The sequence below is a fragment of the Trachurus japonicus genome, chromosome 3, assembly GCF_045865225.1.
Source record: "Trachurus japonicus isolate A0001 chromosome 3, Traja_1.0".
In the NCBI taxonomy this organism is placed as follows: Eukaryota; Metazoa; Chordata; class Actinopteri; order Carangiformes; family Carangidae; genus Trachurus; species Trachurus japonicus.
The window spans coordinates 4,112,679-4,135,178 of NC_140909.1; the positions used below are offsets into that span (position 1 = coordinate 4,112,679).

Genomic DNA, 22,500 nt, shown 5'->3' on the forward strand with positions numbered 1-22,500 from the left:
GTGTGTTGGATGGGGGGAAGGGTAGGAAGAGGAAGAGGGTGTGTGTGTGTGTGTGTGTGTGTGTGTGTGTGTGTGTGGTTGGGAGGAAGATGGTGGGGGTGGAACGAATGTTTGCGTATGTGCGGACGAGACGCAACAACAAGAAAGGCGCCCGCGCGTTCAGACCAAGTGTCCACGCTGGGCTACCAGAAAACCGAGCCCAAAGCGCACAAAAAGTAGACGAAAATGAGGGATTTCGAGTCCGAAGTGAAGCACCGACTCCTATGCGTGTCCGCGCGCCTCTGTCGCCACAGAAAAGCCCCACGCTGCGTTGATTTATAGCGCGGCCGCCACGCAGTAGATTTGCTGTTCACACCCTCTTGCAGAGCCGCAGATGGTTTGGTCTGTAAGTAGGTGGGTAGACTGCCCGAGCGGTTCTGTGCTGCAGGACGTCAGTAGATCAAATGAGCCGGCCGGAGGGCTGGGTCTGGATGTGTCAGTAGGACATGAATGCGGACCGACGCGAACGCTTTTATTTCTTTGTACTTATTAAGAATCAGAAGAATCAGTCCGGTCGCTATGCGGAATGTGTTAGGAGCCACTGGCCGCTTCACAAAGCTTCACAGCTTCCTTATTCTCACCGCTAACATTCCGTCTCTTTAGGCGGCTCCGCGCTGCGATTTCTCCTCTTCTCTTTCTCTCCGTTCCCTTTTTTATTTTTATTTTTCTTGGTTTTGGTTTTTTGTTTTTGTTTTTTTAGTGGGGGTTTTGTTTTTCTGTTTTATTGTTTTGTGGGGGGGGTTTTTGGTCCGGGGGGGCAGGAAAGGAAATACAAAACAAAATTTTGTTTATTCGTTCACCTTCCAGGAATGAATCTTTGCAAACACAGGCAACCCGCTGAAGACAGCCCAATCGTAAGCAGGTAGGCCAGAAAAACACACACTAGCATACACAGATACACACTATACACACGCACACACACAAGGCTATCACACACACGCACACACTGACACACACATACAGATATATAAGCCTATTTTTTATTTATTTTATATCCTAATCTGTTTTCTTACTTTTTCTGGCTCACACTTGAGGTGAATAGCCACAATCCCTCCCGATGTACATTGGGAGGAGCCCTCTTGTGCTTCCAAATAGGGAAAAAATGGGGATTTATTATTTATTATTTTGTTACCATTATCACTAGATAATTAATTATTATTATTATTATTAATTAAATCCTCGTTTTCTTATCTTTTGGTTTTTCATCTATTTGAGGACCAAACGGAATTCAGACTCTGAGCCGACTTGTCATCAAACGGGAAGCTCTGATTCCTGTGATAGGCTGCAGGGGGAGGATCATAGCAGCTGCCTGCTGCTGTCCTCCCCCCCCCTTCCTCCCCTCCCTCTCCCCATCTCTCCCTCCCTCCCAAACCCCCCTCCACCCGAAACCGATCTAATAGCTCCACTACAACCGACACTTTAATTATTATGTCCAGATATACCTTGTTTGCCCAGCCGCTCTGGTCAATATGCATGACGGTTTACTGTAGCCTGGTCGTAGGTTTATAGGTTAATGCATTCTGGGTGAATCCACACCAGACGAGATGTGAGGGAGAGGAGAGATGGTGGTGGAGGGGGAGGAGGAGGGGGGGGGGGGGGGGGGGGGAGCGGAGGGGGGGGGGGGGGGGGGGGGGTGTAGCTCTGTTTGTTAATGTATGTCAGTGTGCCTGCAATCCTTCATTTTTGGACCTCTCAGGGTGAGCACAAAATGGTAATTTTGAAGGCGCGTTCCTCCTCCATCCATCCTCCTCTCCTCACTCTGTTCTGCCACATCACACCTTTTAGATTTAGATGGAGGGATGTGAGCAGATAAAACAGGCACGTGTGTTGTGTGTGTGTGTGTCCTCCTCCTCTCTGATTGATGGAAAATATATAATCCCTGGTTAAAACTATGTTCACTGTTTAAACATGGAAGTGTAATTTGTAGGGCAAGCCGGGCAGCAGTCCCCTCGGTTTATTGCCCCCCCCCCCCCTAACTCCATCATCCATCCCTCTGCAGCTCTTCTCCATACCCAACACTGATATTTTATCATTACAGAGCAATAATAGTTTTTTGTGAGGCTGATGAATCAGAGTCCGCTTGCAGGGAGCAGGTGATGGAGGGGAGGAGGGAGGTGGAAGGTTGTATAGCTCAGGTTTAGTCTATTTGTTTTGCTGTGAGAGGGCCTGATGATACCCCCCTCCCTCCCTCCCTCTCCCTCTCTCCTTCATCCTCGCTTCTCTCTCTCTCACCTCTCTTCTTGTGGCCTGCCTGCTGTGATCCCATCCCTCGGTGGTGGTGGTCTCGGAGAAAGTTAGTTCGCACAGTAATAATTGCAAGACCAACAAAAAAAAATGCGAGTAGCCTCCAAACTTTTAACTCACAACAGAACAGATGTTTAGCTGCTGCTGCTGCGTCCCTGTTTGCCTCGGCGATCAATGCCTCATCTGTAAAACAAGAAGAAGTAGAAAAGGAAAGATAGCTGCAGAACATTTAACAATCGTCCGACTGTGTAAAGGGACCAGCAGCGTCTCTAGTGGACTCTCAGTTCTAGTATCGTATCGTAAGCCCATGCCACGGCTTCTTTGCAACGTTGGCACTGGATATGATTGTCCTTTGGGTTTGGTTTGGTTTTTTTTTTATGGACAGATGGTGCGATTCCGCCATGCTTTGTCTTTTGATCTGATCCGGAGAAGGGTTTTTTGCTGGGAGCTATTTTAATGATATGAGTAAGGGGAAAGGAAATGCTTTGGCAGGGCACGAGGCGCGTTGTGCGGTTTGGCTCTCGGACTTCTGTAGAAAAACTGTTGGTTTCTGATAAACACAACACAACAGCAGGATGTGTCAAAGAATCAATTAAGGAATGTGATCACAGATTTAATCACTTTATGATTCACACAGACGGGAGACGGCCCCCCCCAATGTTTAAAAAAAGAAAAGGATAAAGGGAATAAGTAAAAAAGTGCTTTTAAATATCTGTGGTGGTGCATTGGGCACACACACACACACTGGACAAATACACACACACACTCACACACACACACACAAGCACACACACACTAGATTCACCTGGAGCCTTAAAGGTCAAACTCACCCACCACTGAGATCCCTGACAGCGTTGGTGTTGAAGTGTTTCCAAATACTAAATTCGGAAAACGATACTCACCATTTCCACCACGAGCGAAAAAGATGTTTTTATCATAAATAATAATGAATATTTATGTTATATTCTTTATAAGTATACCGATAAAGGATGCATTTTAGTATGAAGCACAAACCCTTAGTTTAGAGCTCATCATAATGTTTGTGATGATGTGTCCGGAGTAAAACACACGTATCAATAATCAGTGAAATCTGCAAAAGTAGCATGGAAATTAAAATAGTTGAGTGAATTGCAACCTGGTTAAAGGGAACGGGCCAGCTGACGTCACCAGTGTAATAGCAAGGACTGGACTGACTGACGGACTGTGTCGGATCATTGATGAGCCGCGCGCTTATCAACCAAAACGGGGCTTCAACAACAAACAACAAACAAACAACAACAACAACAACAAGGACTTCTCCTCATGATGAACATGAAACGAGAACGTCCGAGCACCGTGTCCTCCTCCTGTTGTTGGTCTGGGTTCCTGGTAAACTAGATTATCCACTGGCCTAGTATGTATACGTAGTGGTGGGGTTGCTAACAGCAGGTTTGTGTGTCTGTGTGTGTGTGTGTGTGTGTGTGTGTCTGTGTGTGTGTGTGTGTGTGTGTGTCTGTGTGTGTGTGTTGTGTTGCAGTCCTACCCCATGACTCCGTCCAGTCCCAGCAGCAGCAGCAACAGCAGCAGCACCGGCCTGGAGCAGCTCAGCAAAACCAACCTGTACATCCGGGGTCTCCCGCCCGCCACCACAGACCTGGACCTGGTCAAGCTCTGTCACCAGTGAGTACACACACACACACACACACACACACACACACACACACACATACATACACATCTATACGCACACACAAACAGGATGAACACGAAAAGCATGCAAACATGGTGTGTGTACATTGTAAAAACTCAAAATCCTTCCAAGAATATTTGTCTTATATCTCATCAAAATGTCTCATTTCTAGTCAAAACTAATCTCTTTCCACTTAAAATAAGACTCATCATCTAAAAATGAAACTTGTCTTTTAGATCATTTTTCACTTGTTTACAAACAAATTTTCACTTGAAAAATAAGATAGACAAAATCTGCCAGTAGAAAGCAAGTTTTTTGTGCTTGTAATAAGAAAGAAAAAACTTGCTCCACTATCAGATTTTTCTATTCTACCTAGTTCAGGAGTGCAATATCTGCTTGAAAGAAGTAAAAAGTGTCTAAAAACAAGCTGCTTTTAATGTGATGAGTCTTATTTTAAGTAGAATGATGTATGTTGTTTTGACTAGAAATGACATTTTGACTAGAAATAAGACAAATCTTCGTGGTAAGATTTTGAGTTTTTGCAGTGTATGTACAATACTGATAAGCTTGTTTTCTTAAAGCAAGCTGCAAGTAGCAGGTTTAAGATCCTAAAATACGAGTGTCTGATTTGATGATGGTTTCTATTCGCTACAGTTCATAACTCACTTTATAATAGTTGTTTATTTACGTGACACTAATGTTAATTAATTGGTTTGTGGGTTGGTTGGTTAGTTGGTTAAACTCTAGTCATCCCCGACGGGAAATTCATTTTTCACAACAGCAGCATAATATAAAGAAAAAACAGGACATTATGAATGATAAATTAATATATATCATGAGCTATATAGAATTGGACACAATATAGAATACATAACAGATTAAAATACTTAAAAGTAGGCTACTGTGCTCCCTGCTTGCTGGGTAAAAAGCAGCAGGCTAAAAGTGCTCGATGGTAGACAAAAAAGATAAAAGCAGTTTTAAAGGATAATTACAGTTTTTTACAATCTGGACCTTATTTCTAGCATAAAATCTTGGTGTCATTACCAGTCGTTCTGATGAAATGAGCTGCAGCCGAGAGGCGCGTATATCCGTATAATGGAGTCTACAGGGCAGCAGAATGCAGCCTCTAAATAACACATTATCTGCAGAGAAACTCCTTCATTTCACCAATATTTAGTTGTGATAGGCTAGTGCTATTCCCCTCTGAGTCCGGGGTTAGCTGTTATCAACATCCGGGGTCTGTAGGTTGACCTACTGACCTCTGACCTGGATGATGTCATCTCTGAGCGCCACACGGCTCATTCTGATAATAATCATTCTGCTTCGGCGTTCGGGTCCATTTTTATCTCAACTAGCCGGAGCTTTAGTGAGTCCAGGTTGAGGAGAGGAAGCCTGTGGAAGCTGAACTTCATCCAGCTGCTCATTTTGTTCTGACAAGTCAGAAACACACAGAAACCAACCGTAGCATTAGCGGTAGCAACAAGCTCAGAGATGACATCATCCAGGTCAGAGGTCAGTAGGTCAACCTACAGACCCCGGATGTTGATAACAGCTAACCCCGGACTCAGAGGGGAATAGCACTAGCCTATCATAACTAAATATTGGCGAAATGAACGAGTTTTGCGGCGGATAATGTGTTATTTAGAGGCTGCATTCTGCTGCCCTGTAGACTGTTGTGATATTTACCCCAAAATCATATATTGCTATGACTATCACAGTTACACTAGGTACGAAGACCAGATATCCCAATTGTTTATCAAACAACCAGTACACTCAGTCCCTGTGTGTAACTGCTACCTCCCCTGTCATGTGTATGTCATTCTCTGGGCTGTAAGAGCAAAACAGAGTAATTACACCAATTACAGTAAAGTTGATTACATGCTTCATTATTAAACTGATTGTCACAAGCTTATCATATGTCTAAAGCAAATGTCAATATCTCAAACATTATAGCAATATATGATTTTGGGGTAAATATCACAACAAGACTCACATTATACGGATATACGCGCCTCTCGGCTGGAGCTCATTTCGTCGTAACAACTTGGAATGACACCAAAGTTATCTGAGTGAGTAAATGATCGTATTTTATGCTAGAAATAAGGTCCAGGTTGTAAAAAACGGTAATTATCCTTTAAAGTGCAACCTGGGGTAAAGGTGCTACAGCGTCCACAACACCACATTGCATTTACATCTTAATTTAAAGGAATATAAAATATTTGTAATAATTGTTTGGTGTTAGACGGGGAGATTGACGGCAGGCTACACTCAGGCCTCACTGTAGCTAGCTTAGCTTAGCTTAGCTTATCTTAGCTTAGCTTAGCTTAGTTTAATAGTTGGAAACCGGAAAACATCTAACTCCTGGAAAATGTCACCAGGTTTTTTGTTTACTTGTGTGTTTGTGATGTTAATTTGGGGTTTTTGATGCGTTGGTTGTTTGGTTACCTCTGTGCAGAGCCATGCTAGCTGCCCCCCCTTTTTGTTTCCAGTCTTTATGCTAAGCTAACCAGCTGTGGGTGGCATCATATTTTCCATACAGATAAGAGGCTGTTATCAATCTTGTCATCAGACTGTTGGGACGGGAAAGTAAAAGCGGGGGCTTTCCCAAGAAATATATTTATCTCTGACTCATAAACAATATCATTATGATGATAATCTAATAAATTACTGTGAGATTGAAGGAACTCAACAGGGAGTTCAGAGTAGAAAAGTGAATTAAATGTGATCGTCTGCTCTTTTAGTGCAAAAGAAAACATACATTTTGTGATTCGTGGTGGTTTAACTATAGTGAACACTGACACATGAAGGACTCAGCTCCACCAAACCTCCATAAACACACACACACACACAGACGTCATAACTCAGCTGTGGTATGTGAAGCAGTCGCCAACATGATTGTTGGGAAGAAGACACACACACACACACACACACACACACACACACACACACACACACACACACACAAAGAAAGAAAAAGCAGAGTCATGTACAGCAGTAAGAGTCGATACTACAGGTCGGTCGGTGTGGTGACGCCACAATTAGTGGAGTTTTGTCTCCTCTGGTTTTCCCTTTGAATCCCAAACATATGGAGAGAGGCAGCAGCAGCAGCAGCAGCAGCAGCAGCAGCAGCAGCAGCAGCATTAACAGCAGCAGCAGCAGCAGCAGCAGCATTAACAGCAGCAGCTGCAGCAGCAGCAGCAGCAGCAGCATTAACAGCAGCAGCAGCAGCAGCAGCAGCATTAACAGCAGCAGCAGCAGCAGCAGCAGCATTAACAGCAGCAGCTGCAGCAGCAGCAGCAGCAGCAGCATTAACAGCAGCAGCAGCAGCAGCAGCAGCATTAACAGCAGCAGCATTAACAGCAGCAGCAGCAGCAGCAGCAGCAGCAGCAGCAGCAGCAGCATGTAGCATGTAGCAGCAGCAGCAGCAGCAGCAGCAGCAGCATTAACAGCAGCAGCAGCAGCAGCAGCAGCATTAACAGCAGCAGCAGCAGCAGCAGCAGCATTAACAGCAGCAGCAGCAGCAGCAACAGCAGCAGCAGCAGCAGCAGCAGCAGCATGTAGCAGCAGCAGCAGCAGCAGCAGCAGCAGCAGCAGCAGCAGCATGTAGCATGTAGCAGCAGCAGCAGCAGCAGCAGCAGCAGCATTAACAGCAGCAGCAGCAGCATTAACAGCAGCAGCAGCAGCAGCAGCAGCAGCATTAACAGCAGCAGCAGCAGCAGCAGCAGCATTAACAGCAGCAGCAGCAGCAGCAGCAGCAGCAGCATGACCAGCAGCAGCAGCAGCAGCAGCAGCAGCAGCAGCAGCAGCAGCATTAACAGCAGCAGCATTAACAGCAGCAGCAGCAGCAGCAGCAGCAGCAGCAGCAGCATTAACAGCAGCAGCAGCAGCAGCAGCAGCAGCAGCAGCAGCAGCAGCAGCAGCAGCATTAACAGCAGCAGCAGCAGCATTAACAGCAGCAGCAGCAGCAGCAGCAGCAGCATTAACAGCAGCAGCAGCAGCAGCAGCAGCAGCAGCAGCAGCAGCAGCAGCAGCAGCAGCAGCATTAACAGCAGCAGCAGCAGCATTAACAGCAGCAGCAGCAGCAGCAGCAGCAGCATTAACAGCAGCAGCAGCAGCAGCAGCAGCAGCAGCAGCAGCAGCAGCAGCAGCAGCAGCAGCAGCAGCAGCAGCAGCAGAAATGAAATGAAAGCTCCCTTCATAGCAACAAGGTTTCTGAATGGTGATGTAAGCTCCGGCATTCAGTCACTGTGTGTGTGTGTGTGTGTGTGTGTGTGTGTGTGTGTGTGTGTGTGTGTGTGTGTGTGTGTGTGTGTGTGTGTGTGTGTGTGTGTGTGTGTGTGTGTGTGTGTGTGTGTGTGTGTGTGTGTGTGTGTCTATGGGATGGCAGCTCGGCACGGGTCAAACTTTAGCATGAGGTCAGTCAGACGTACCAGCGAAACCCTGGGAAAGAAAACACAGTTGAAAGTGGAAACATGTAGGAGAGAGAGATGTGATGAGATGAACATTATTATATTATATATTATTATATTATTGTACATTATTCTGTGCCTCATTTATCTCAATGAGAATCACCAGTTTTTATTTTTTTCCATCGCTGAACTCTGTGGTCGTCATGAATAAGACATAAGACACAAGACTTTATTGATCCCACGTGTGGGAAATTCACTAGTTGCAACAGTAGCATAGAAGCACAGGACACGTACAGGAGAAAGAAATAAAAATATAAAGACTGTGCTATGTACAAATAAAACAAAAATATGTTCTGTTACGTACAAAATATTATTTAAATAGAGAAAAAACTACATGTTGTTTGATCAGAGATATTGCACAGTGTGGGTTGGCATGAATACAAGTAAATGTACAGCTTGTATTATCTGAGCAAGGTAAATACACACAAGGATGAATAAATAAATGAATAAATGCTTTTTCTCTGCAGATTTTCCAACATTAACAAAACATAACAAGAAGTTTAAGCCAATGAAGAGACATTATAAATATATATATAAGCTACTGGCATATCGTGCCGTGGACAGGGACGGTCTGTGCGGCGTTTGAACGCACCTCCAACACAAAAGCCACCGCCGCGTGGTACTTCTTTTAGACGTTTATTTTCCAAAGCAGGTTAAAAAAACATAGAAAAACGTGATTTCATACTGATAATAAATTCCAAAAAATAACGGAAAAAACCATCGAATCAACGACTTGAGTAACTTAAAGGTCGTAACCTATAGTTGTGGTCAAAGACTTTATGCAACCACAGTCTCTCCACCAGTGACGTTCATTCAAATGATGTGATGCTACAGCGACGCAAAACATTTCTACAAAAATAAATTACCAAGTCAAATTATATTTAAACATAACTGAAAAATTGTGGTTCAAATACATTAAATTAAATGGCCACAACAGGATCACCCCGGTAACCTCCATGTTGATGTTGCGTTCACAGGTATGGCAAGATTCAGTCAGCAAAGGCGATCCTGGACAAGACGACCAACAAATGTAAAGGTCAGTGAAGTGAAATCTCCTTCTCCTCCTCTGGTTTCTATTCATTTCTTATTTCCACAGGGTGTTGACTAACTCTGGCTTGAGTTGGGTAATCTATCGCTGTGAACAACAACAACAGCAACCAGTCCACTTTCATTTATGTTTCCTAAAAGTGAACATGGATTTTCCCCAAAAGGACAACAACAAAAAACAAAAACTGCATTTCAGTGGAAACGATAACGAAAACAAAGGAAAGATTTTGATGCGTTACCAAACTCAAGAGTCTCAGATTTAAACCTGATGGGAGGAAAATAGAAACCTGGCTGCGTGTGTTGTTTAAAATCAGAAACACGTTGTTGAAATGTTGTGCAAACTACGTGTGTTTGGTCACGACTTCAGACGAAAAGTCTTCACTGGGTTTTAAAGAAGTAGTTTGACATTTTGACTTCAAGACAAGAATTAATCCTCAGTAAAATGACACTTTGATTTTATATAGATTAAACAAACAAACTGCTAACTCATGATTTGATAATATAATAGTATAGATTGATTCATTGATTTGTTTATTTAAAGGGATATTTCAACATTTATAGTCTTAGGAGTAGGTTCATTACCTTTAATTGTCGGTGCAAGCTGTTTTTAGATCAGCGGGGCAGAGATGCAAACTGCTCAGTATTTCCACATTTCCCTCATCAAACTCATCAAATACACAATCCAACAACTCCAAAACGCTCTGGTGGACAAGTTGTGGCCTGCACATTCACCACGCTATGAGAAAATCATGTAATATTATGTAACATTACGACACATGAAGCAAATACTCTGAACTACTTGCGCTTTTTGAAATCCCTCCGCCCAGCAGCCGTGTCTGGAATGTAGTTCCGGCTGCATTTGCCTCGAAAACAACTCTGTCTCTAATGTTACATGATTATCTCATAGCGTGGTGAATGTGCAGGTCACAACTTGTCCACCAGAGCGTTGTGGAGTTGTTGGATTGTGTATTGGATGAATTTGATGAGAGAAACATGGAAATACCGTGCAGTACGTGTGTCTATGCCTTTGCACCGACACTTAAAGGTAATCAACCTACTCCTAATACTATAGGGATTATGGCGATAGGTGAATTTGACAGAATGTTGAAATATCCCTTTAAGTGTCATGCACATTAATAACAAACAAATATTCAAAGGCGTCTCATAAGTCTGTACATCTAAAGACACAGGCAGATTTGCCAAAATATACAAAGCAATAATAGTGAATAGTTTTCTTATGTAGGATTCTGTGTTTTCTGTCTTAATGTCAAAGCTTTTCCAATAAATCTGGCGAGGACACGGAGCTCCAACTCGACGTATCACACTCTTTCTTCATTCTTCGCCTGAACTTTGTGAAACAAGGATTTCCCCAGTTCACTGCACAAAGGTCGTTGAGATCAACAGAAAGTGAAATTCAGCTTCAACCATATCAACATCACACAAAACACATTCTGTATTCGCTGCTCTTCAGCTTTTACCCTGCAGACATCAGGCTTTTAAATTCTGTTTTTAATCTCTTTTAGATATTTATTTATCATTGTAACTATTTTATACATATTCTATGAAATATTTTTTGTGATGTTTTAGATTTCTGCCTTGTGTTTTTCATAATGTCGTTCTAGTGCATGTAAATGTACTCTGGATGACAATAAATGAACTCTGACTCTGACTTGTACCTGAGGCAAGGTACCAGATCTTAAAGGGATAGTTCAACATTTTGGCAAACTGGCCCATTGCCATAATCCCTATAGTCATAGCAGTAGGTTCGTTACCTTTAATTGTCGGTGCAAGATGTTTTTAGAACGGTGGAGCAGAGCCGTGAGCTGCTCAGAGCTACGCTACGGAGGCTCATTATGGGATTTCTTGGTTTCCCTCATCAAACTCATCAAATACACAATCCAACAACTCCACAACGCTCTGGTGGACAAGTTGTGAGCTGCACATTCACCACGCTATGAGATAATAACACAACGTTACCACACAGAGTTGTTTTAGAGGGAAACACAGAGACTGTTGATGAAAAACTGTCCCTGAAGGCAACGTGCATCAGAGGTTTTACATGAATTTACCTCTAAAACAACTCTGACACTGGATTGTGTATTTGATGAGTTTGATGAGGGAAACCAAGAAATCCCATAATGAGCCTCCGTAGCGTAGCTCTGAGCAGCTCACGGCTCTGCTCCGCCGTTCTAAAAACATCTTGCACCGACAATTAAAGATAACGAACCTACTGCTATGACTATAGGGATTATGGCAATGGGCCAATTTGTCAAAATGTTGAATTATCCCTTTAACTGTGTGTGCACACAGGGACCTCTGGCCTCTCTCCCTTAGTTTAATGTTAAATATGGTTCCATGTATTAATCCTCTTTAATGTGACACAGTTTCTAAGTTTCTTCCTCCAAATCTCTTTCTATTGTTTCTTATGGACGATGTCTTGATATGTTTACAGTATACATATATCTATATATATATCTATATATATATCTATCTATATATGTATGACCCCTCCCCCAGTAACAGTGACAGTACACGATGTGTAATATTATTTAATGACTGTTCATGTAACATTTGTTCCACCAGGTTACGGCTTCGTGGACTTCGACAGCCCCGCGGCCGCTCTGAAGGCCGTCCACGCTCTGAAGACCAGCGGCATCCAGGCGCAGATGGCCAAGGTGAGGGTGTGTGTGTGTGTGTGTGTGTGTGTGTGTGCATATCTGTCTTGTGTAGTTGTCGTACTTCTTTAATGTGTGCATGTGTCCAGTGTGTGTGTGTGTGTGTGTGTGTGTGTGTGTGTGACATTGGGCTGGTCACGTGACCTCAGCTGACAGCCTGTTCTTCCTGTGACCCCATTTACTTTCACTGTAGAAACCAGATGTCACGTCTCTCTCTGCCAAATAACCTGTCAGTCAGTGTGACATGTTACACACACACACACACACACACACACACACACACACACACACATATACAACCATGGCTCGGTTATAGACTCCATAGAAAACATTGATTCCTATTTCCTACCAATATTATCAACTATTGACTCTCTGATCCATGCACGTTGATGCAGCTGCTCTGAACCAAAGCAGCCGACACCAGTTTTTAATTTCTCTGAATTATTTTTAGACGACAGACAAACAACCACACAAACACACGCACACACACACACAAACACACGCACACACAGGATGTTTCTGCAGCACACATGTTGTTGAGTCTTGTAGTGGATCATCACATGTCGTCCAGCCCGGTTCGTCCCCGTGCAGCCCGGTTGACGAAGGCCCGTGTCCTCCAGAGGCTTCCAAACAGAGCAGAACACAGTTTGTGTGTTGTGGTCGCTAGGTTACGCTGCTCTCCTGCTGTTTCTAGGGAAGACCGGAGCTGCTGCTGCTGCTGCTGCTGCTGCTGCAAATACAGCGTGTTTCACTGCACTGTGTGTGTGTGTGTGTGTGTGTGTGTGTGTGTGTGTGTGTGTGTGTGTGTGTGTGTGTGTGTGTGTGTGTGTGTGTGGAGCAGAGATTATTATTGTTTGCTGAGCGTCTTCCTCCGACCCGGCTGTAGCAACACCTGAGTCTCAAACCGTGATCCAGGTTTAATATCAGAGAACAACAACAACACTGTGTAATATAGATTTTCATTTGTCACCGAATAAACAGAACAACACAACACTGACTTTTATCACAAGCTGAGGTCTGAAGACAGAAACTGTCTCAGGTTGAAAACTCTAACCTGTGGACGTCAGGTTAGCTAACCCACTTTTACATATAAATATATATATATAAATGCATTTTAAAGCCTTGAGGCGACCATTGGTGCATCTGTTTTATATTGTATTTTATTTTGTTGAGCTTTTATTCTGAAATTTTTGGGACACTTTTTACTTTCAATTGGTTGTGTTGTTTGTTTGTCACTGTTTTCTCTATTGATTTAATGTAGCTTAGATTATTTTTTATCTGTAAACTCTATCCACAAGTTTCCGAACATCAAAAACCGAAGCCGTTTTTTTTTTAATGTTTACGTTTCCATGGTTTCAGTAGCCTAGTTGTCATAGTTGCAGTAAACGCATGGATCTATTAACGCTGGCTTTTACAGTAACAGTGGATGTCCATCTGTGTGATATCCATTGTTAAAAGCTGGTGTGATGATCCATGCGTTTTATGGATTTTCAATGAAAAACAAACAAAAAACAAGAATAAAAAGATCCGTGCATTTACCGCAAGTACTGAAACCATGGAAACGTAAACATACAATTGCACCGGAAGAACAAAACCAGCTTACGTTACGTTCGGAAAAAAAGGTGGATAAGCAGCTTGTAACTTTGTTAAAGCAGAAGTAAGCGATCCGGTGGTTTTGGCTAATGCTGCGTTCCAGGCAGGCTTTTGAAACCGTAAATTACCGCTTCAAGTCAGGACTTCCGACTTTGTAGCGTTCCAGGCAACCCACTCGTGTTTCTCCGACCTGTTTTACCTGTGAAAGTCACTATAACGGCCACTCGTAACTTCTGACCCGTGAACTCGTACCAGATCGAAAAACACCAGTTACGAGTTGCCTTGAACGCACCATAACGTCTTGTCAGCAGATGGAGTTAGCAACCCCGCCCTCGTCATGGATCTATTGGTCCTCGTCCCTACGTCACCACATTCAGGCGCATCCCTTGGCTGCACACACAGAGAGGACTGCCCCTTTATGCCGTTCTCTCTCCTCATTGGATAAAGGTTGTAGGATACAAGGAAAGTTTTCTCCTGGGCTCAGAGCAGAGCAGAGTGACTGACAGACCCGTGTTTCAGACCAAACACTCTATAGAAGTGATTGCTGTCGGAAGATACAACTATTTAAGACTTATATTAACACAAATATATCACTTACTTCTGCTTTAATAAAGGTGCTGTATAAATAAAGTTTATTGTCTGCTACAAAACGTATTACATTCAGTATTTGTTCTTTGTTTCCTCTTGTTATTCCCTCATGAACAGCAACAGGAGCAGGATCCAACAAATCTGTACATTTCCAACTTGCCTCTGTCGGTGGACGAGAAGGAGCTGGAGAACATGCTGCAGCCGTTCGGCCAGGTCGTGTCCACGCGCATCCTCAGAGATTACAGCGGCAACAGCCGAGGCGTCGGCTTCGCCAGGTCAGTCCCAGAGGAAACCTCCCGAAACCCTCCGACCGCCCATCACTCACTGTGATCTACGGCTGCACAACAGGAATATTATATATCTGCAAGAAATTATTTATTACTAAGGTGTTTTGTTTTTGTTTTTGTAGAAGAGTTACAGCTTTGGGCTCTGTTCACACTTGCAGTCAGACTTATTAACCATAATAAGTCATGACCTGTTGTCTGTACACGCTGTACCACAACACCGTAAATCTATCTGATCTCATGTAAAAAGAAAAAAGAAAATATCCATCGAGGTTTTTTTTTTTGATCCACCCAAATTCTTTTGATCCTCGAAATAATTTTCTCACTGAATCTTAAGTTGCAGCACAACTGCCAAAAAAACATGCTTTTATTTTGAAGGGAAGCCAAATGACAAAGAAGAACAAGGCGAGATACTGTACAGTTTATTAGCTTCTCCTCCTCCTCCTCCTCCTCTTTCTCCTTCTCCGCATATATTCACAGATCCAGGGATATTAGTGTGAGACAGTCAGTCTGTGTGTGTGTGTGTGTGTGTGTGTGTGTGTGTGTGTGTGTGTGTGTTCGTGTCAGTGTGTGTGTGTGTGTGTGTGTGTGTGTGTGTAAGAGGACGGATCACATTCAGGTTTTGTGTGAAGTGAAGTGGGCCAAGAGTTTTCCCATTTTGCGTCATGCGTAACAATACCACTTTGTGTGGAGGGAAATGTTTTACTGTAGATCGACTGTGTGTGACTTATCTATGAGTCATGGCTGTTGTTTCACCCCTCCCTCTCTCTCCTCTCCCTCCTTTCTCCCCCCTCTTTCTCCCCTCCCTCCCCTCTATCAGGATGGACACAACAGAGCAGTGTAACGCAGTCATCTCCCACTTCAATGGAAAGTTTATCAAGATGGCCTCTGGTGCTCTGGGTAGGAAACATTTCCTGTACGATTTCCTTTCCTCTCTGGGACAAAAAACCTGTGGAGGAAGTGATGATTGATTGATTGATTGATTGATTCATGGATTCATGGATTCATGGATTCATGGATTCATGGATTGATTATTGCTGTGTTTCTGCCCGTAGCCCCCCCCCAGCCTCTGCTGTGTAAGTTTGCAGACAGCCAGAGGAAGAAACACGCTCACGGTGGCTTCGTGCCCAACGGACAGACCGGAGACCTCAGACTAGTACGTCGTGTATCCTGATCCACCGCGCCGTGTTTCTTTATTGTAGCTCTGAACTAATGTGATCAAAACGAATGAATGTTTTTCTCATTGTGTCATCCAGACGACCGAGCCCCGCCCGCACACACACACACACACACACACACACACACACACACTGGGCTTAACAAGACAGAACCAGATGCTGCTGATGTTTTTACTCACAAAAGTCCAATCAGTTTTCAATTAAATCTTTATTGTTTTCAGAAGTATTTAGAGATAACAGGGCACTAGAGAAACACTACATTAGATCCTTTCAAAATAAAACAACAATCCCAGCTTGTAATCATCTGCACACCAGAAAATATCAGAGCTTAGTGAAGCCATTGACACTTCGTTTTAATAGATCAGTGAAGCAACACAAGAAAATGAGAAATTAAAGGGATAGTTCAACATTTTGGCAAATTGGCCCATTGCCATAATCCCTATAGTCGTAGCAGTAGGTTCGTTACCTTTAATTGTCGGTGCAAGCTGTTTTTAGAACGGTGGAGCAGAGCCGTGAGCTGCTCAGAGCTACGCTACGGAGGCTCATTATGGGATTTCTTGGTTTCCCTCATCAAACTCATCAAATCGAAGTAAATTCAGAGACTGTTGATGAAAAACTGTCCCTGAAGGCAACGTGCATCAGTGGTTTTACATGTATTTCCCTCTAAAACAACTCTGTGTGGTAACGTTGTGTTATTATCTCATAGCGTGGTGAATGTGCAGCTCACAACTTGTGGAGTTGTTGGATTGTGTATTTGATGAGTTTGATGAGGGAAACCAAGAAATCCCATAATGAGCCTCCGTAGCGTAGCTCTGAGCAGCTCACGGCTCTGCTCCACCGTTCTAAAAATAGCTTGCACCGACAATTAAAGGTAATGAACTTACTGCTATGACTATAGGGATTAAGGCAATGGGCCACTTTGCCAAAATGTTGAACTATCCCTTTAAACCTAATATATTAAAGGGCATTTCCAGTGGTAATCAATGTTTATCAGGTCGCCTATGATCAGTTAATTTCATACCATCCATACTCCCAACTGCAGCGTGTGGGCGTTTATATTCGTTTTTGTTCAAGAATCTATAGTTTTTTCAATGTTCATTAATGGGCTCCGGACTCATTTTAAAACTGTTCTGTGGTTTGACCATCATTTAAATCTTAAAATTCGCTTTACAATTAAATTAAAAGGACGTTACCTAATTTAGTCCGGATCATAGGTGACCTGTAAACATTGATTACCACAGGAAATGCCCTTTAAAGCCTCACATTGTGATTAATTTCATATGTTGTTATGATGCAAATAAAGGATTATTCTCTCCCCTCAGGGCGCCATGACTCTGACCTACGACCCCTCGTCAGCAGCCGTACAGAACGGGTGAGTCACTCTCAGGTTGCAGCAGATACAGTGACATCATTCGGCGTTTTTTAATCGTAAATAAAAGTTTTTTCTGGAAAAAATCCCATCTGTGTCCCAGGTACTACCCATCCCCGTACCCGGTGACCAACAGGATAATGACGGTGCAGCCCGCCATGTCCCCGTACATGTCCCCGGTCTCTGCTTACCAGGTACAGTCCTGCAGCACGGGGCCGATCAGTCTGTGTTTTAGTGAGGTTATGTTAAAGGGATAGTTCACCCAAAATTCAAATTTCACTCATTATCTACTCTCTCTACCCTCATATTGACTAAGAGCTGTGTCCATATAACGGTTGCAAATGGATACCAACTGTCTTCGTAACAAAAAGACACACCAAAAAACATCCAAATACCTCCATGCTGCTCGTATGTAATGTCCCTCTTGTATTGAAGCCCCGAAATGCGAAATTGTTCAGAAAAAAATTAAATAAGTCTATATTTCAAGCTTGTTTGCAGCGGAAGCTTCTCTTCCTGGTCTCGCGAGATTTGGACGGACCAGGAAGAGGAGCTTCGAGAAGCTTCCACTGCAAACAAGCTTAAAATATAGACTTATTACATTTTTTTTGGAACAATTTCTCATGTTGGGGCTTCAATACAAGACGGACATTACAGACGAGCAGCATGGAGGTATTTGGATGTTTTTTGGTGTGTCTTTTTGTTACGAAGACAGTTGGTATCCATTTGCAACCGTTATATGGACATGCACTGCTACGCCGAGACCCCCTGTAACTCAGAGAAGCCACGGAGGACTCTGAAACTTCTCCCAGCCCTTAGTCGACATGAGGGGGAGGAGATAATGAGTGAAATTTGAATTTTGGATGAACTATCCCTTTAATGTGTTACAGTAATGTGGGTTAGTGTGTACGTGTGTGTGTGGGTTTGCACAGGTGCTGTAGACGTAAGAATAGACGTTGAAGCTGCTGCTCTGGAATCCTTTGGTTTTTTAATCTGAAGGTCCAGTCATCGCTTCCTCTCCGAGTCAAAACGTCGTCACAGATTTGAGCTGCTGCTGATTGTTGCTCAATCTGTTTTTTCATTGTTTTACTCTTGATTCATAACTTCCGGATGAAATTCGTTGGAATTTGTGGTCGTGATTGTTTTTCAGTTTCAGTTTTTCAAGTGGAATTGTACAAATCTGGTGTCTCTAACCCTCCTCTCCTCCATGTGCATCTGTTTTTACCAAAGAGAAACCAATCCATGGAGCGGTGGATAAGGTTATTTATCATCTACCATGTTACCATGTGTGTATCTGTGTAGTCTTATCTGTCATCAACAAGAGATAACGGGTTACGGGGTGTGTTACGTTTCATAAACGCTGATTCAGCGGCGTTATTCTCATGACTCGCCGCGAAACCGAAAGTAAAGAAACGCTGGTCGGCTCGCCCAGCATTTCCACCACCACTAATAATAACAAAATAACCATAGAGACAAAACCATAGATTTATAGAAAATGGACCATTAACAAGTGTGAGTAGTGTAAATTCATCCACATTAATATGAGACTTTTTTATTGTCGCAGAATTTTTCGTTCTGCCGATGGAGAAACTCCTCGTTGTCCCTTTAAGGTGGAAATCCTAAAGAGTTTATCTTTAACTTATGATATCGAGTCCTTCATGTTGTTTCAGCGTCATCATCAGAAGTTTTGAATAAGAAGCTTCAGAAAAATGTCCTCACGTTTGATAAAACACCTGCAAAGTCAATTATCGTCCTTCCTCTTATTCTAAAGATAAAACTTTTTATTTATTGACAATAATTTTCAAATTTTTTTAGCTGCAGAAAAACACCCCAAAAAAAGTAAAAGTAAAGCAAACCAGTAAACCAACAAGAGGCCCAGATCCAGGTGTGATCTGTTTGCCTCATTCAAGACAAAATACCAGACGCTGTACATACAGATACAGTCATTATAAAACAGTCAGTCTCGTTAGGTAAACTAGCACGACCTTTTTCACCCAGATCTTTCTGGAGTCATATTAAACAAGTCATTTGCTCCAAGACGTGAATGTTTTACAATATCAACAGTGGTGGGGCTGCACACACAATCCACCCAGAATATTTCCAAGATAACGAGTTGTGAATGTTGCTCTTATGATAAAAATAAAAAACAGAACCTTAGAGATGTTCGCCACTTCCTTTTCAGAATTGAGCTCTTTTAGTTTTATGACCTACATGTGTCGAAGGCCGTTCGATCAGATATTGATGAGAGGAAGAAGTTTATTGAACATGAGGCAGAGAGAGAACAGAACAGGAAGCAGGAGTAGCTATGATAGTCTGTGGTTAGAGGTTAGAGCCACCGTGGCCGAGTGTCGGGGGAACCAGACCGGACCTGAGCAGCTCTGGGTTTATCTGTGGTGGTGGTGTCATGGCCGACCCTGGTTAAAATTTAAACTAACAGATTTCACCATGAAACTTCCCAAGTTTATCACTGACATTAAGACAAATATTTTTTGTATTACAAGTTTTGTCAAATGTTATATTTAAATATGTAAATGAGGCAATAACTAATGTGAAATATGCGCTAATTTACATACATTTCCAGAACAGAAATCTGAACAATGGATGGCCCTTTCAACATATTTGACATATTAGAGTCTTTAGTTTTTACTGAGGGGATTTTGGATATCTCTTTTTATCACTCTGTAAATGAGTAAATACTGTCCCCAGCCCTAAAAAATCTAATTTCTCCATGTTTTTAGGAATAAAATGTTGTATAAATGAGGCTGTGAATGATATATCAACAATCCCCTCTGGAAAAACCTTCAGAATATAGACAGGGATCAAACTGGAAGGTTTGGTGTCTGTAAGTGCTGCTGAAGTGGAGATTTCTAGCTCAGAGTCTGAGGACAAACTCTTTCTGAGAAAACGGCTTAAAGACTTGTACTGTAAAGTTCCATAGATTGTTAATGTAAATCAGACTTTTACGATTGGTTGCGGATACAGAGAGAGCTTTACAGTGATACCTGACATGACATGGGTCAGACAACAAGCACAGCACAGTCTGTCACAGTAGCTGGTAACTTTTGGTGAATTTAGGAGAAATCTACTGACGATAGAAGACAAAATGAAGTAAAATAAAAACCTTAGTGTGGATTTTCTACCATTTCTTTTGACTTTTCTGAGAGAATACACGTTAAGGAAGAGAAATAGCCCAAAATCTCAAAATTGTTTTTTGCCTGTTAGTGTCTCGACTTAAATCTTTGTATCACAACTCGCTGAATCTTGTTGAAAAGTGAGTGAGTCACGTTTTTTAGTTTAATCCTAATAACTTCTTCTTCTTCATGTCCCCCTCCCTCTCTCCTTCTCTCCTTCTCTCCCTCCTTCTCTCCTTCTCTCCCTCCTTCTCTCCTTCTCTCCCTCCTTCTCTCCTTCTCTCCCTCCCTCTCTCCTTCTCTCCTTCTCTCCTTCTCTCCCTCCCTCCCTCCCTCCCCCCTGTGTCTCCCCCTTTCCGTCAGGTACAGAGTCACTCCTGGGTGGCACATCAGCCCTACATCATGCAGCACCCGGTAAGAACTGTAATACACTACCTCCCATTCTGTTCAGTGTACAGGAAATGGGTGTGTGTGTGTGTGTGTGTGTGTGTGTGTGTGTGTGTGGCAGCACTGGGCTCAGAAACCCTCAGCAGTGTTTCTTTAAACAGCCTGTTGTGCTGACAACGTCAAAACAACAACGTCCAAAAAACTTCCCCAAACTGCACCAAGGAGCGGCTCTGGGAAACACATAGTCTCTGTGTTTCTATATACTATATACATATATACACTGTATATATATATTTATATGATGTGTGTGTGTGTGTGTGTGTGTGTGTGTGAACTGGAGTGTATGAAAGAGAAAAGGAGCAGCGCCCAGCCCCCTCCTCCCCCTCCTCCCCCTCCTCCCCCTCTCTCTGTGGATGCAGCAGGAAATGCCTGAAGCAGAGACAGTCTTGTGACTCTTTGACTCTTCCAACAGATGGTTTCCAGCGGAACAAGTGTCTCTGCTGATCTGCTCCCCCTCCTCCCTCCCTCCCTCCCTCCCTCCCTCCCTTTCCCTCCTCCTTCTCCTCCTCCCTTCCCCCACTTTCTGCTAGGAAATGGTCTATTCCCTGAGGGCGTCATGTTTAAAGGAATATAAGCCGCCGTGTGAAAACAGACGTCATTCCTTCTACATGTTTCAGAGCCGAGTTGTAAAACGGGAGCGTGGAAAAGTTTTTACATTTCACCTCTGAAACACTTATACTTATACTTATACACTTATATTTACTTCTGCAGATGTTTTTTTTTTTTACAAACCTCAAACCCTTAAAAAAACAGACAAATAAAACATCTAATCTTTTATTTTAGGCTCTTAATTCTCTCTATTCCCCTCAGTGTTACATGCTGTGTGTGTGTGTGTGTGTGTGTGTTTCCGTGCTGGAGCAGAATGAGTCGGTTTAGTTTGTGGAGCGGCTGCATCATGTGACGTTGTGACTGACTGAGCTGCTGCTGCTGCTGTTGTCATGTCGACAGGCTGCTGTGATGTCGCCCTCTGTGGATCCCTCCATGTCACTGCACCCGACGGCCATGATTACTCAGCAGATGGGTCAGCTGTCACTGGGCAACAGCGGAGCGGTGAGTGGCATTATGGGAAATCTGACATCCTCACATCTAACACACAGTCTACTGTAATCTGTGTGATGATGGTGATGATGATGATGATGGACTCACAGTTTGTTCAGCGGCTGCACAGGTTCATCTTTCATTTCTACAGCACAAATTGTTCCTTATTGTCAAAGATCTGATGATATTTGGAAAAAAATAAAATTATAATAAATATATTGTCTGATGAAAAACTGCATGAAGCAGAATTTAGATAGATAGATAGATAGATAGATAGATAGATAGATAGATAGATAGATAGATAGATAGATAGATAGATAGATAGATAGATAGATAGATAGATAGATCAACATGTGCAATGAAATTCAGGGTGTTCAAACCAAAAACAGTATGCACTAATATCAGAAAAGAGACAGCGAGAGGGGGATGATGAGAAGTAAAGACACAGAGATAGGGTAGAAAGAAAGAAAGAAAGAAAGAAAGAAAGAAAGAAAGGGGCTAGATAGATAGATAGATAGATAGATAGATAGATAGATAGATAGATAGATAGATAGATAGATAGATAGATAGATAGATAGATAGATAGATAGATAGATAGATAGATAGATAGATAGATCAACATGTGCAATGAAATTCAGGGTGTTCAAACCAAAAACAGTATGCACTAATATCAGAAAAGAGACAGCGAGAGGGGGATGATGAGAAGTAAAGACACAGAGATAGGGTAGAAAG

At 42.8% G+C, this 22,500-nt stretch overlaps 1 protein-coding gene across 1 annotated transcript in view; it reads left to right on the forward strand.

Moving 5' to 3' along the window:
* Positions 1-22,500, forward strand: part of rbms1a (RNA binding motif, single stranded interacting protein 1a) — a 38,735-nt gene that overhangs the window by 10,801 nt on the left and 5,434 nt on the right. Inside the window, 12 exon segments of the mRNA XM_085773011.1 lie at positions 851-888; positions 890-901; positions 3,800-3,942; positions 9,399-9,457; positions 12,052-12,143; positions 14,442-14,599; positions 15,429-15,508; positions 15,664-15,764; positions 17,109-17,158; positions 17,259-17,349; positions 20,647-20,697; positions 21,679-21,780. Of these exon segments, the coding sequence (XP_085629137.1) occupies positions 851-888; positions 890-901; positions 3,800-3,942; positions 9,399-9,457; positions 12,052-12,143; positions 14,442-14,599; positions 15,429-15,508; positions 15,664-15,764; positions 17,109-17,158; positions 17,259-17,349; positions 20,647-20,697; positions 21,679-21,780 (977 nt within the window).